This window comes from Protopterus annectens, chromosome 1.part0, assembly GCF_019279795.1.
Source record: "Protopterus annectens isolate FY-2018-M chromosome 1.part0, PAN1.0, whole genome shotgun sequence".
Lineage (NCBI taxonomy): Eukaryota > Metazoa > Chordata > Ceratodontiformes > Protopteridae > Protopterus > Protopterus annectens.
In genome coordinates, this window is record NC_056725.1 from 1,781,690,651 (window position 1) to 1,781,705,454 (window position 14,804).

General features: G+C 38.0%; 1 protein-coding gene across 1 annotated transcript in view; it reads right to left on the minus strand.

Annotated features, from left to right (window-relative positions):
- Positions 1 to 14,804, minus strand: part of LOC122800030 — a 938,706-nt gene that overhangs the window by 153,453 nt on the left and 770,449 nt on the right. Inside the window, exon 7 of the mRNA XM_044069506.1 lies at positions 6,861 to 6,923. Within this exon, the coding sequence (XP_043925441.1) occupies positions 6,861 to 6,923 (63 nt within the window). The remainder of the gene's footprint in view (positions 1 to 6,860; positions 6,924 to 14,804) is intronic.

The following is a 14,804-nucleotide window of genomic DNA, read 5'->3' on the forward strand; positions in this document are numbered from 1 at the left end:
TTCCCTAAGTCTTAAAGACAAAAAACTGCATGTTCAAAGGGGTGGAAAAAGGCTGTGAGCCCTGTAGTCTTGACACAGAAAGCAGCAGCATTAGACCTCTAGGCTATCTAATCAGTAACTGAAGCCAGGTTTATTTTCCATAATAAGAAGTATGAAACTCTAATTTCTGGCAGTATGTAATGATTGTAAAAGTCTGTGAGCTAAGAGGGAAAGGGTGCCAACAACAGGAGCAGAAAGAGTGTCCCCACATCAGAGGAGGCTTCAGTACAAAGCCAGGAGGAGCACTGAGTGATGCCAGGGAGACTATTTAAACTATTAATGGGGCTCAATTTTAGAACGTTAATAGAGTAGCATTTCTAGCATCACGATGCACTGTACATATAGTAATATGAATGAAACTCTAATATATGACATTATTGACTGATTCACAGTAGTTAATGGTACCTCAAAGACATGTAAATTAGCCAGTAATGAGGGCTTTCCTCATTGCAACTAACATGTCTCTGAATCACAAAGCAATGCATCATGTAAACAGTCTCTTTTTACCACAACTTTTACCACCAGTACTTGTGTTCTTTCTGAATCCTAGGTCTGTCTTCTAAAACCAGAACATAAAATGGATGGCTGAGTCATGTCATTCCTATTTGTAAGCAAGGAATTCACTCTATTGTTGTTTCTTATGGCAAAAAGATGTTCAGTTATTCTAAGTTTTAACTTATGCAACATTTTTGTCCATGAAAATAGCCTCACAACAGACATAAGGTGCTAAATAGATTACATTGATGTAGTTCACAGAATGAAAATAGCTGATTCATTATATGTTCTTGTAAAAGCTGCAGTTAAACACCTAAAGGTACCACATTTCATTTTTTCAAACTGTTTAAATTGCTCGTCATTTTCTAACAGAACTTAGGCATATTTCTTTAAAACACTGGAAATTTTGAGACAAGCTTAAGAATATGTTAAATGTTGTAAATAATATGCATAACAGAACTAATACCTGGAGAATAAATAACACTATCATACATTTAGTCAGAACAAGTATTAAGTCCAGAATCAATACTGATGCTATAAGTAATGAAAAATGGTTTATAACATTCACTTGAAGAAATGGGAATGCCATTTGAATCTTACATGTTTTACTATAGTATTTGGTGTATAAAATTATATTCAAGGCTTGGAATCACATCCATTTATAAGAAAATGCATTTCAAGTTCTCAGCAGCAGCAGAATATTCTGGTAGTTCAGTTTTTAGTCTTAAAATTCCAACATGATGACATTTTCTTCAAAAAAGGAGGATGCATGTTTTGATCATGTTATCGTGTGTTATCTAGATATGGCCTTACATATGCAGTACTAGTATGCCTGTTAAAATTTTCTGGACCATAACAGCAATGTTCAAAATTGCAGAACTGTAAGTCCAGATGTGGGAGGAGTTACATAGTAAGTCAATTACTGCAATATGTCAGAATAGTCTTCTTATTCTGAGGGGCAGTATTTTCAGAGTTACTGTACATATTCCATATTCTTCACCACTTTCTTCCTTAATTTGTCCTTCCTTAATTGTCTTAGGGTGAATCCAATTTAATTTTGTTTTATCATTTTTAAGGTTGATAGTTAAATCGGCTTTTCCTTGTACTAGTCTTAAATATTTGCACTGCCCTCTATTTTTAGATTCTTTTCTTCTTTGTTGCTATTTATTGTGTCTTTTCAGCAGAGCAGGCTTTTCGTGTTGTATTCATTCACTGGTTTGATTTCTTCTTTTTCTATTTTATTTTATTATATCCATGTTATTTACTGAGGTTTTAAAGTTTATTCAATATTGTTGTTACTTATTAGGACCGAAGTTAAATCCGTTTTGAATTTACTGAAGTAAGTTACATTTTTGTGTAATCAGGTGAATTTCATAGTATCTTGACTTTTTTATTTTGCAATTAATTTTACTTCACTAATGTATATAGGTTTGCACTTTTTCTTGTTATTTTAGTGGACATGTAACAATGTTTTTGAGAGAACATGTCAAAATGCTCATTGCATATTTGGAATTAAGCAGCCATACCATTCTTATTTATAATAATATTCTCCTGTGTTATCCTTTGCTGGCTGATTGCATTCATATTTCAATGACATGTTGTTGTCAGAAAATGGTGCATCTGCAAGAATATAATATTCATCAATGTCTGGCTGTGTTTCGCAATACTCTTGACATGTACAAATTATAACAAAAGAAAACAAATGTCATCATGGTTGAGAAAGATTTTTATTGCTGCTGTTAACCAAGTAAACTCAAAAGAAATGATGCTCTTTTTCAGGGTATGTCTGCAGGTGGCTGAATTGAAATTCCTCAAGCTTCAGTTGTCAGAAGCTCAAAATGCTAAGGAACCCATCACTAATGATAATGTCCCATGGGAAATCACTACACTGTGATTTCTAAGTCTGCACGGGCACCCATTTACTTTTATTTGGGGGGGTAGTATTTCTCTCTTGTTCGAATTAGCAGGACCATGGAGTTGGTATCTATATCTTTGGGGATGTTACCTCATATTGAGGGGGATGCACAGGGGCTTTCCCTCCCACATTATAAAAAAAACCTTGCAGTTGACTTTTTCATCACTCTGCATGTCTGGTATTATTTTTTTTACTGCTTCTGGTGCTCAAGCTTTTTGCTACTCATCATTAAATAGTGGAACCCTTTTCAAGGTGTGACTCAGCAGCACTCTCTGCTAAACTGACTAACTCAGAATTGCACAGTGGCTAAATGATAATGGAAACATCACACCCTGGGTGATTGGATGAAACTCATCAAGATCTCATAGCTATACTTATTTGTTCTAAAGTGCCAAACAAGGTTAAAGTGCCAAATTACATTAAACAGGCATACACAACATGGAATATAACACAGTATGCTGACATTCCATCTCAAAACTATAGCATAAAATGGTTATCTACAACCTCAACAGTAGTCTGAGTAGTTTTGGAGTAAATTATGCAAAAGGATTAAAACTGAAATAGATGCCCATCTGCTGAGGTACTCAGAGATGGAAGGATAGTCCTGTCCTGTAAAGAATTATTTACCATTGGAACTTGGAATGTAAGAACTTTTTACCAAGGTAAATTTGATGTGTTTAAGGGTGAGATGATGAGAATAAACACTGATATCTTGGGAAATGGTGAACTACAATGGACAGAGATGGGCCAATTTACATCAAATTATTATTTGATTTTCTACTGTGGACAAGAATCTTGCAGCAGAAATAGGGTAGCCATCATAATTAATAAAAGGGTGTTAAAAGCATTGCTAGGCTGCAACCCAGTAAAGGATAGAATGATCTCAATTAGACTACAAAGCACCACATTCAACATTACAGTGATACAAGTTTATGCTCCAACAACTAATGCTAAAGAGGAAAAGGTTGACCAGTTTTATGAGGTTCTGCAGCATCTTCTGGAAATAACAATTATTTTAAATAGGTCTTGCTTCATCAGAGCTTTGGGTGCTCTACTTAAGAATATTATGTTATGGAAATGGGAGTTAGAAGGGACCTCAATATCAACACTATCTTAGTTTTATATAGTGCATGTGCTTTGTACTTCATCTTAGTATCCCTGCCAGCATCGCCGCTGTTGGCGGTTCTTAGTTGTAGTTTGAGCCTTGAGAAGAGATTTTTTTTTCCTTTTGAGTTTAAGTTGATTTTTTGTTTTTGTCTTTTTTGAGGTTGCTATTTACACACAATTTGCCATTTCATTAGTCATTTGCTATTTATTATTTATTTATTTATTTATTTATATTTATTTATTTTTTTTTTATTTATTATTTAGTATTAGTTATTAGTTTTTAATAGTTAGTGTGCAATATGTAATAATTATAAATATATTAATATGCTTACAGATGTTTATATATGTTCCTAGTTCTTTGTTTTTATGATTTTATATTTTAGGTTTTTTTTATTGTGAATGATTGCTTTATTGCTTGATTGCCTATTGCAAGAAAAATTTTTTATATATATATATATATATATATATATATATATAGCACCTGCTGTGCTTATTTTTTATGGATCTGAAGAGTGCTTTTATATGTAAAAGCAAGCACCATCCTGCTTAATAAATTGCTTCCAGTGTTTTTTGCATTTGCATTTGGATCTGTTTTTCGTTTTTTGGAGTGGACCTTCAGGAATCAGCTTTACTGTGTTTTTCATCCTCTGGAAATAACGCCAGAAAATATATAAATGTGTCACAGGTGATTAGAACACTAAATTTAGTTGTCAAAATACAATTGGAATAAGTATCAGGTATAGCCTTGGATTCTGAAATGAACTGAGACATAGACTGGTAGTATTTTGCCAAGATAACTAACCAGTCATAGCAAACACTCCCTTTTAACGAACTTCAGATGGCTTTACACATGGATATCACCAGATGGTCAGTACCAAGATATGATTGACTATCAGTTCTACAGTTAGAGATGGAAGAGTTCTATACAGTTAGCAAAAACAGGAGCTGGAGCTGTGTATGGCTCATACCATTAGCTTCTTATCTCAGTTTAGAATTAAATTAAACAAGAATAATGAACAGTACAGTGAGATATAAACTCATAAATACGTACTGGAGCTGAAGAGCAGGTTTAATGGATTTAACCTGGAGGACAAATTATCTAAGGAACTATGGACTGAATTTCAAGATATTTTTCAGGAAACAATATTAAGAAGGCAAAATCGCTGCCTGTGAAAGCTTTTTAAGTGGTGAGGAAAGGACATTAAACAACAATGGAGATAGCAAAATGTGTTAAACTGAATGCAGAGTTTCAAAGACGAGCAAGAAGAGATAAGGAGGCATATTTACATGAGCAGTGCAAAGAGATGAAAGAAAACAATAAGATGGGAAACACAACAGATCTCTTGAAGAGATTGTTGATATTAAAGGAAACTTCCAGGTAAAAATGGGCATGATAAAAGACAAAGATGAAAGGGGCAAACAGAACCAAAAGATATAAAGTGGCAGGAATATGCTGAAGAACCTTACAAGAAGGAAGCCAACATCACTAAAATATACAATGTTGTGTTCTCTGATCTAGAACCAGACATCCTGCAGACTGAAGTTAAGTGATGGCCCTAAAAAATTTTTGTAATAATCAGGCTGCAGGAAGTGATGAAATTCCAGGTAAATTCTATTACAGTATTGCACGTAATTTGCTAGCAAATTTGAAAAACATCACAGTGGCCACTAGACTGAAAAAGGTTAATTTATATTCCAATCCCAAAAAAGGGCAAAGTAATGAATGCTCAAATTATCAAACAATTGCACTTGTTTCACAACCTAGTATGGTGATGCTCAAAATCCTGCAAGCCAGACTCCATCAACATACAGACAGAGAAGTACCAGACATGCCATCTGGTTTTATAAGTAACGGAGGCACAAGAGATCAAATTGCCAACATCCACTGAAAAACGAGGAAAGCAAAAGAGTTCCACAAAAATTCTGTCCTGTGCTTTACTGAGTGCACCAAAGGCATTGACTATGTCAACCATAACAAACTGGAACAAGTTCTTTGAGAAATAGAGATACCAGGTCACATTATTTGCCTTGTGGAGAATCTGTATGCAGACCAAGAATTAACCATTAGAACTGAATGTTGAGAAAGGAATATGACAAGGCTGTATATTTTCACCCTATTAATTCAATGTATTCAATGAATATATGAAGTACAATACTGGATTAGATAATGCAGATACTGGAATCAAAATTGCTGGGAGAAATACTAAAAAGCCTCGGTATCCAAATGATACCACGCTGATGGCTGAATGTGGGGAAAGAGTTGATGAGCCTTCTGATGAAGATGAAAGCAGAAAGTTTGAAAAGCCAACATCTTGCTGCACATAAAAATATAATAATAATAAAATTATGTCATCTAGTCCTATCAGTTCTCTGAAAATAGACAAGGAAGACATGGTTGCAATGGCAGATTTCATTTTTCTGGGCTCAAGGATCTCTGTAGATGGCGATTTCAGTCATGAAATTGAAGGGTGCTTTTGTTTATGGAATGAAAGCTGTGCCAAATCTGGATATGATTCTAAAGTGCAAAGACATCGCATTGTCAACAAAAGTCTGTATAGCCAGCGCTGATTTTTCCAGTAATAACATATGGTTGTGAGAACTGGGCTATAAGTAAGGCTGTGCACTGGAAAATGAATACTTTTGAACTGTTGCATTGAAAACATTTTAGAATTATGTAGACTGCAAAAATATTATATCAGTCAGTACTTAAGGAAATAAACCTAGATTGTTCAGTGGAATCCTGAAAGTAAATCTAAAACTCACATACTTTATTCACATAATGTGAAGAAAGGATTCACTAGAGAAGGTACTGATGTTGGGTAGGATCAATGTTATAAGAAGAAGAGCAAGTTAGAGGCAGAGGCTAAAATGGATAGGCAGCATTACTGAACCAAGGAATATGAATTTGCAAGAACTAAAAAAAAACATTTTTGACTGACAAGCCTGGAGTGCTAAACACAGTCCTTGAGATCATAAGAAGTTGGGCTTCTCTAAAGGACGAAACAACAGCAACAATCTGAATGTGTCATGCAGAGTTAGACATTAAACATTTTAATGTAAATGACACTTACTGTCATGCATTGATAATTACAGGATGCCAAAACATTTGGTTTAGTAGAGGTATATCAGAGTTGTTTACGTCTGAAACAGCATATAGACACAAAGAACTTGGCAATATGATGCTTGAAATTAATTAACAGAAGTGAAAAAAATGTTCACGCTTCTTAATTCCAGTAATCTGTCTGTAATTTAATTAAATGTGATGCAGTTTAGGAATGCTTCATAAAGTCATAAACAGACATACCTTACTTATTTTTTCTTGATGCCTCAGTTTTATTTCTGGTATAATAGCTTCCAGTCTTTCAATCTAAATTATATAATGTCAAGAATTAGTAATACAAATGTTTTTAGCACATTTTGGTCAACTGTAGACTGTAGAAAATTGCAATTACACAAAAATGAACATAATGGGATATCTATATACATTCTATGAGTTGGGATTAAGGTTAACATAATGGTTAAGATATCTACGTCCCAAACCAGAAGTACAAGGTTTGAGTCTCACTAAGGGAAATTGGTTAAACTTAAAATGACCCATGAGGGGAGCTTGCCTAAAAACCTATTCTATCAATAATGTCTTTCTTGAATGTTTGTGCAGTATAAAGTTAAATGCATTCTCTTTATGCATTCTTGAAATTGTAACTGAAGTTTATATTTTTGTTTCAGCATAACAAGACCGTAAGCATATATTCAGTAAAGCTTTTCATTTTAAAATATACATTACTATGTATTTCATGTTGCTGTTTCTGGCTACATAAAGAAAAAACAGTCTTCAGTGTTGAATATTGACTGCACTAAAACCAAAATGCAGTAACAGTTGTTAAAAATATCATCTTCATCATCATAATCCCTTTCTCCTATTTTCTAAATGGGTTGGGATGTTGTGTCAACTGTTGCCATCTCTCTCAATTCAGTGCCACCCTCCTACCTTTTTGATAAGTCATGCATGTCATGCATGCTGTAAGCTTATTGGAGATTTGTGGCCCGTGTTTGGCCTTAGCTAAGCACAGCTAAGGAAAGGGGGTGTGTCTAAGGCTGCCTAGCAGTGCTTACATTGCCTAAACGGGTGTGAGCACCATGCACTAAGTTTTAAACAAAAAAAAAACATGAAATACCAGCTCTGTTCACATCTGAACACTGGGTATGCGCTGCCGGTTAATTTGGAAGGCAATGGGAAGGGAAAAGGAAGCAGCAGGCAAGCAAAATGAAAAAAAGGCATAGCTGGCGGAAATGAAAAAGGTGAATGTAGCCAATCACATAGGCAGCAGCCCAGCCCAGTACAGCACACAACTATAAACTATGCAAACACCTTCACTCTGGTGTTTCCCACAAACTCTACACCACTGGTGTACACATATGGGGAAATTTTACCTGACAAAACTAACAAAATGTTAGGGGATGCTGTTGCTCTCATACATCACTATGTGGAAGAGGCTGAGGGTGGTGAGGGTGAGAATACTGATGACCAACCCACAGTGAGAACAGTGTACAGACCCAGGGTAACCTACCAGTGGCTATATGAGCTGGAGATAGTGGAGCGCTATAGGGTGGACAGGGACCTCCTACAACAAATTGTTGACCTGTACCGGCCATGCTTCACACAAAGAACCAACAGAGGGGAACCTATCCCAGTGGATACCAAGGTATGTGTAGGGTTAAGAATACTAGCCACAGGTACCTTCCAAAGGCCAAATGGGGATATTACGGGGATCTTGCAGGCATCAGCATCCAGGGTACTCCACCGATCCTGGACGCCATGTCAGCACATGACAGTGAGCACATATATTTCTCAACACCTGTGAGGCGGTGACCAGCAATATGTGTCTCTTCTACCAAATAGCAGAATACCCTGAGGTAGTGGGTGTTATAGACTGCATGCACATACACATCAAAGCACCTCCTGGCAAGCGGGGTAGGGTCTACATAAACCATAATGGCTTCACCTACATCAACTGCCAGGTCATGTGTGATGCCCAGGGCATTATCATGAATGTGTGTGCTGGCAGCCCTGGAAGCTATCATGATTCCCACATCTGGCATATGACACAGGTGTACCAGAGATTTGCCAGTGGGGACATCCCTATATGGCCATCTAGTGGGGGATGCTGGTTATGCAATGTAGCCGTGGCTAAAGACACCCATCAGAAATGCACACACACCCAAACAGGAACTCCATAATGAGGCACACGCACAAACCAGAATCATAATAGAGCATGTGTTTGGGATGCTCAAATCATGGTTCCAGTGCCTGGACATATCTGGTGGAGCCTTGCAGTACTCTCCAGCTACATGTACACAAATTTTCATTGTATGTGCCATGCTACACAATATGATCCTGTGGAAACAGCTGCAGCAGGAACAGCACTGGCCAGGGCCACAGAGCCCCCCACCATTGCCAAGACCATCATAGGCACAGAGGGACAACCTGAGCCTGCCCATGTAGGCAGAAAGAGACATGCCCAGTATGCCAGGCTTTGGCAAAGAGGCAACACATAGCACATACACTGACACGGTAGGGACCCAGGGAATGACACCTCTCTCTGACTCCCACATACAGTAAAAGGGATGCCAAACATGACACTACCTGTGCTTTACCATGTATAGGGAGTGTACTATGTGCATCCAACATAGTCAGCCCTCCAGCACCATCCTCAGTACTGGCACAGCCACAAGGTAAGTCACTCTTCCTATCAATTGCTGAATGTAGTAGTATGTTTTGCTAGATGTATGTATGGTACAGATGTGAGCATGTAAGGGAATCAGGTGGCTGAATGGGATGGTAGCAGACAGTGGACACCTATATGGGCAGTATGAAATCCATAACAAATACTGGTGTCAACATAGTAGGCAGTACTAGACAAGGTGACAAATCCCACTGCAGTACATGTGGTGGCCCAAATATGTGTCCATAGGACACACACATGCATTTCAGTGAGGCTCACATACCCAACAACAGCCTCAGCCAGCAGGACAGGTGTAGATGGCCATAAAAAAAGGCTGTGCTAATGCCTCCAATTAATGGCAATGGAGAACAGCCCCCCTCCAGACCTACACAGAAAGACTACAACAGGTCAGGCAGTTGTATGATAGTTCTGAAGGGTAAGAAGTCTGAAACTGAAATGTAGGTCAATAAAACCTAAGATCTGTACTCTACTGATATGTCTCTAGGCTGCATGATAAGTCAGAATACAAAACGAAATGGAAGCCAACAGAGTACCTGAAATACCAGTGCAGTCATAGCAAATATTTACAGTTGTCAAGTGCCCCCACCCCTACAATCCTATGTAGAAATGCAGTAACATGTACGTGTGGGTTTAATAACAGTGGAGCACAGATTACCTGAGCTTGTGCAATTTACAATATAGATTGTTGCATGTGTACAATATGCAGGGGTCCATGTGTTAGGTTATTGTGTGTTGTACATTGTGTGGAAGTGATCAACATGTAGACATGGAGGGTTGTGTCTCGGTGGCCTATGGCCAGTACTGTCGATGACAGGGCCATGTTCTGACAACTGCAGTGCCAACCACAATGCATCCCAGCAAGACCCAATTCAGCAGTCATCCATACTCATTGTTCAGATGTCAATATCTGTCACCATCTGAAAGATGGACATGCCATGAATGTGGGCCCAAATATACACACAGTACACAAGTGGAAGTACCCTAGACAGAGTACATAAAATGTAACTGTCAACTGCACACACCTTTGGAATTGTACATACAGGTTAGCAGCACATTAGTTGTCTGTGTAGTATGGAATACAGATATAGTCTGGCCAATCACTGGCAAACCACAAAAGGCACAGTTATGAAGTAATGACAAACTACCTATGTCTTCGCACAAGGCAGCATAAGGGGAATGTCCCAGGCATATCTGTGAGTTATCTCCAAGAAGCTTCCATATCACACATGCACTCAGCTCACCTCACTATCATCCACAGGTTTATCACAGGTCACACCCCTGCTGTTGGGAATTAGTACAATATGACCCCCATTTCTGTATGGGAATGACCACAGAATGCAGCATGCTGAAGAGGTGTCCCATGCAGGTGTGTCCCTAGCTGTAAGCAGCACCCTGCCAGCATCCAGACCAATGGATTAATATGGACAGGAACTATTGCCATTGACACCTTGCAGACTTACCCTGTCACCCTAGGGGAATTCAGTGGCTCACAGCCTGGGACTGTAGGAGTTACAGAATGCACTGGCCTGCATCACTACCAAATGCCCTGAAGTCCTCTGTCAAAGGCCTGTGCCTCACCCATACTGCCAATGTATGTTCTCTCATGGGGTCCCAACTAACAACATAACACAGTTCACAGAACACAAATGCATCTAAAAAACACAATTCGCACTTAAGGTCCAGCTTCACAGCAAATTCCAACAGCAAAAACAGATGATCCGGACCACCAGGCTGAGACAAAAACAATAGTTTAATAAAATGCAGTAGGTTAGCACTTTCAGGTTTAAAAAACCCTTCTTCAGACATCATACAAAAGTTATGAATACCTTTTAAAATACATAACAACCAATCAAAACTCAGTAAAAAGCCCTCCTCTTTTTTAAAAAAGGCTTAATAGGAATGACACCATTAAAGCCAGGTGCTCTATCAGCACCCAGATTAATTATCCATCTAGTTTCATTACATTCTGTTATATTTCTCAAATCACCCCCTCCTGGTTGGATGAATAACCTGCAAAACCATAAAAGAAAATACATGCTCAGGGTACTGCTTTGCATGCTGACATATGTTGTAACACCCTGTCTTTCAACCTATATTTTGTTTTACCGACATAAAATGAACAACATTGCATACAGTCAGCCAAGTATATAATATTACTGGTCAAACAGTCAGCATATTGTTTCAGTGAATAGCTCTTTCCAGAGTGGATGGATAAATGTGTTGTTATGTCTAATATATTGGCAAGCTTTGAAATGTCTACAGGGGAATGTCCCTTGTCGCCCATGACAGGTTTCCTAACCCCCTGTTGGTCTGTACAGAGCATATCCTTTAATTTCTTACAACATTTAAAACAAAATGTGAGTTCTTGAGTTATTAATGCCTTCACTCTGTCATCTGTTAACAGGATTTTCCAGTTTTGATGAATAATGTTGCATATGCCCCCCACATAATTACTATAATTCAAAGTAACTCGTAGGGGCTGCCTGCTTACATCAGTCTCCCTGTCATGCACCTGTACATTTCCAGAAAACCAGGGTTTTGCTTTGTTCAGCCTCTCTTCTTTACTATTATTAAATTCCCACTGTAGTATGTTCTGATTATATCCCTTTGCTTTTAAGTTCACCATCAGGTCTGCAGACTTCTCTCTATATGTATCATCACTGGTACATAACCTAGATGTTCGAAAAATTGTCCCAAAATATTGTTAAATGTGTATCTGGGGTGCATACTATCATAGGCTAGGAGAGTATTCCTCCAGCATTCGTTCCTATATAACACAGTCCCAATCTGTTGCTTTGTGTTTTTCATCACTCGGACATCTAAGAAATCTGTAGTTGCATCCAAGAGTGAAATACTAAACCTCAAAAAATCAGTGGTGCTTTCCATGTAGGTAACAAACTCATAAATCTCTTCCTGTGTCCCTGTCCAAAGCAGGAAGACATCATCCACAAAATGAACATAGTAACTCATGTACCCCCTCCATAAATGGTTTGCCTTAAATATTGCTTGATCCTCCCAATATGCCAACACTATGCTGGCATATGAATTTGCGCAGGGGGTGCCCATGGCCACACCCCTGCTCTGATGATAAAAGCAATTATGATACATAAAAATATTATTTCTCAATGCACAATCTAACAGTAAACATACACATCAATATCAGTTTGATTCAAGATTTGTACTTGTTACAAAAAAGCCTCAATGGCCATCAAGCCATATTCTTTTGTAATTACTGTAAACAAACTGTTTATATCCAGGGTTACTAACAAATAATCTGTGCAGTCTGCATTGGAACCTAAGTGACTGTGTAAAGATTGCAAAAAAATGAGCTGCATCCTTTAATATTCTGGGTACATTAACCAAACACTTTCTTAAATGAGCCCCTACCCATATAGAAGCATGTGCAGTAGCCCACCACCTTCCAGATACAATTGGACGTAATGGTGGGTTCCTGGGATCTTTATTTATTTTTAGTAAAGCTTTGAACAATGGAACAACAAGATGTTCAATCAATATAAACTCCACGCTCTGAAGAAGTCAATCCCAATATTTGATGAAAGCGCTTAATACATTTTACTTTTTCTGTATCCTGCTCCATTTTCATGCTTTTTGTTATATAGAGCAATATACAGATATACATATAAAATATGTATATAAATATATGTGTATGTACATGTATACATATATCTACATATATGTGTATATATATATATATATATATATATATATATATATATATATATATCCATATCGTTAAGTGTAAACATGACTGTTGTATAGACCTTCCCAAATGTAACACACCATATTTATCTGATATGTGTATATTTAGATATAACAACACATTGATTCAACACTAATTTCACTAACAAGTACTACACAATTGTAGAAGTCAAAGCAGTTGTTCACTACTATTCAGTATATGTACTGGCAGATATACTGGAAAAAACAACAACCATCTTCACAGCTGTGATGGCTTAGTAGTTAACTGCTGTGACTATAGTGTACAGGGTCCTGGGTTCAAGGGCTGCTTATTTTGTTGCTAGGCAGAACAAGGATTGTTGGATACAGAGTGGTTAAGGCAGTTTTGAGCAGCTTTAAGCAGATTTGCATGAGTTTGCGTAATGGTAAGGGGTGCTAATGTGTGGTTAAACAGAAAGCCACTTACACCATGCAGGCTTTGCTTACCAGTGTGCAAATCTGCTTAGCATTTATATTTAAGCAATGCTTACACCTGCTAAGCATGGCTCAGCCCTGGTAACCAGTGATCACATTCCAGTCTGATGAAATAGCATGGTAATGGCATCTTTAATAAGTGTATTCAATTCCATGTACATAACATGCTTTTATGTGTTGTCATTACAGTAGCAAGGGGTGTGAGTATACAGTCTGGGACACCTGACTATATATGGCTAGTACAACAATCTCCTCCTTTTGTATGTGTTTTATACATGGGTAGTATCCCAGGTTATATGCAGTCACTCTTGCATGCATTGTATCATTACTTTACTACTGTTAACAGTACTTTCCCTAGTAAGAGTAGATTGCAGATTGTAGTACTGGAACCATACACCTCTGCATGCAAAGCTAGACTCTGAGTACTGACTATCGTGTTCTTAGTGTGTGAGCTGTGTGTTATTAAGTACTTGCTACTGGATATTGATCTGATATGTGGTAATAACTGTAGACTACTATGTGTATAGGACATGTCATTGAGGGCTGCTGTCATGTAGTAATGGCACACCTATCAGTGTCAGATGTCTATCTGTCAAAACATTAATCCTAATGCACAACCTATTGGCTAAGTAATTTATGTTTGTCCTCTGTACAGATGTGCAGATGTCAGGTATCCATCCTGGCTGCTTACAGGCAATCTATGCTTGACTGACACTGACATGTCTGCCCAGCTGTGTTATGAATACCACAGCTAGGAAACCCCAACCTGCATGCACCACATGCCATGGATACCTCAACTAGACTACCACAATCAACAGAAAATGCATGGGTACAGGTCTCCAACTCAGACACTGGCCATGTTATGTAATATATGTTGCATACATGTCAATTGGAGCACCTAAATGGCACTCTGCAAGAGACAACCAGATGATTGGATGTTGCATTTAATTGTCACCCTGAGGATCACTCACGTGGTGTCAGTTGATAGATGGTCTGCTGACAAATGTCAGGTGGCATAATACCACTGTACCCACATCCCTTACTCTTCTCATCTCTCCGTAGACATTATCCTGGTACACACCTAGGAACACCTGCACCTATGGACCCTAGTACTGACAAATGCATCAGTGTGCATTGCTGAGAATAACAGTGTCTGTGTGTTTGTAAACTTGCAGTTGATAATACCCTGAGGACCTTCTCACACACTACACCCTCCATTGCATAGTTAGAAATGGCTGCTGCTGTAATGGACATTAAATGTACCTTGTTACATGCTTCACCATATGGGCTACCTGGAGCTTGCAGCACCAGAACAACACTGTTGTACAAAT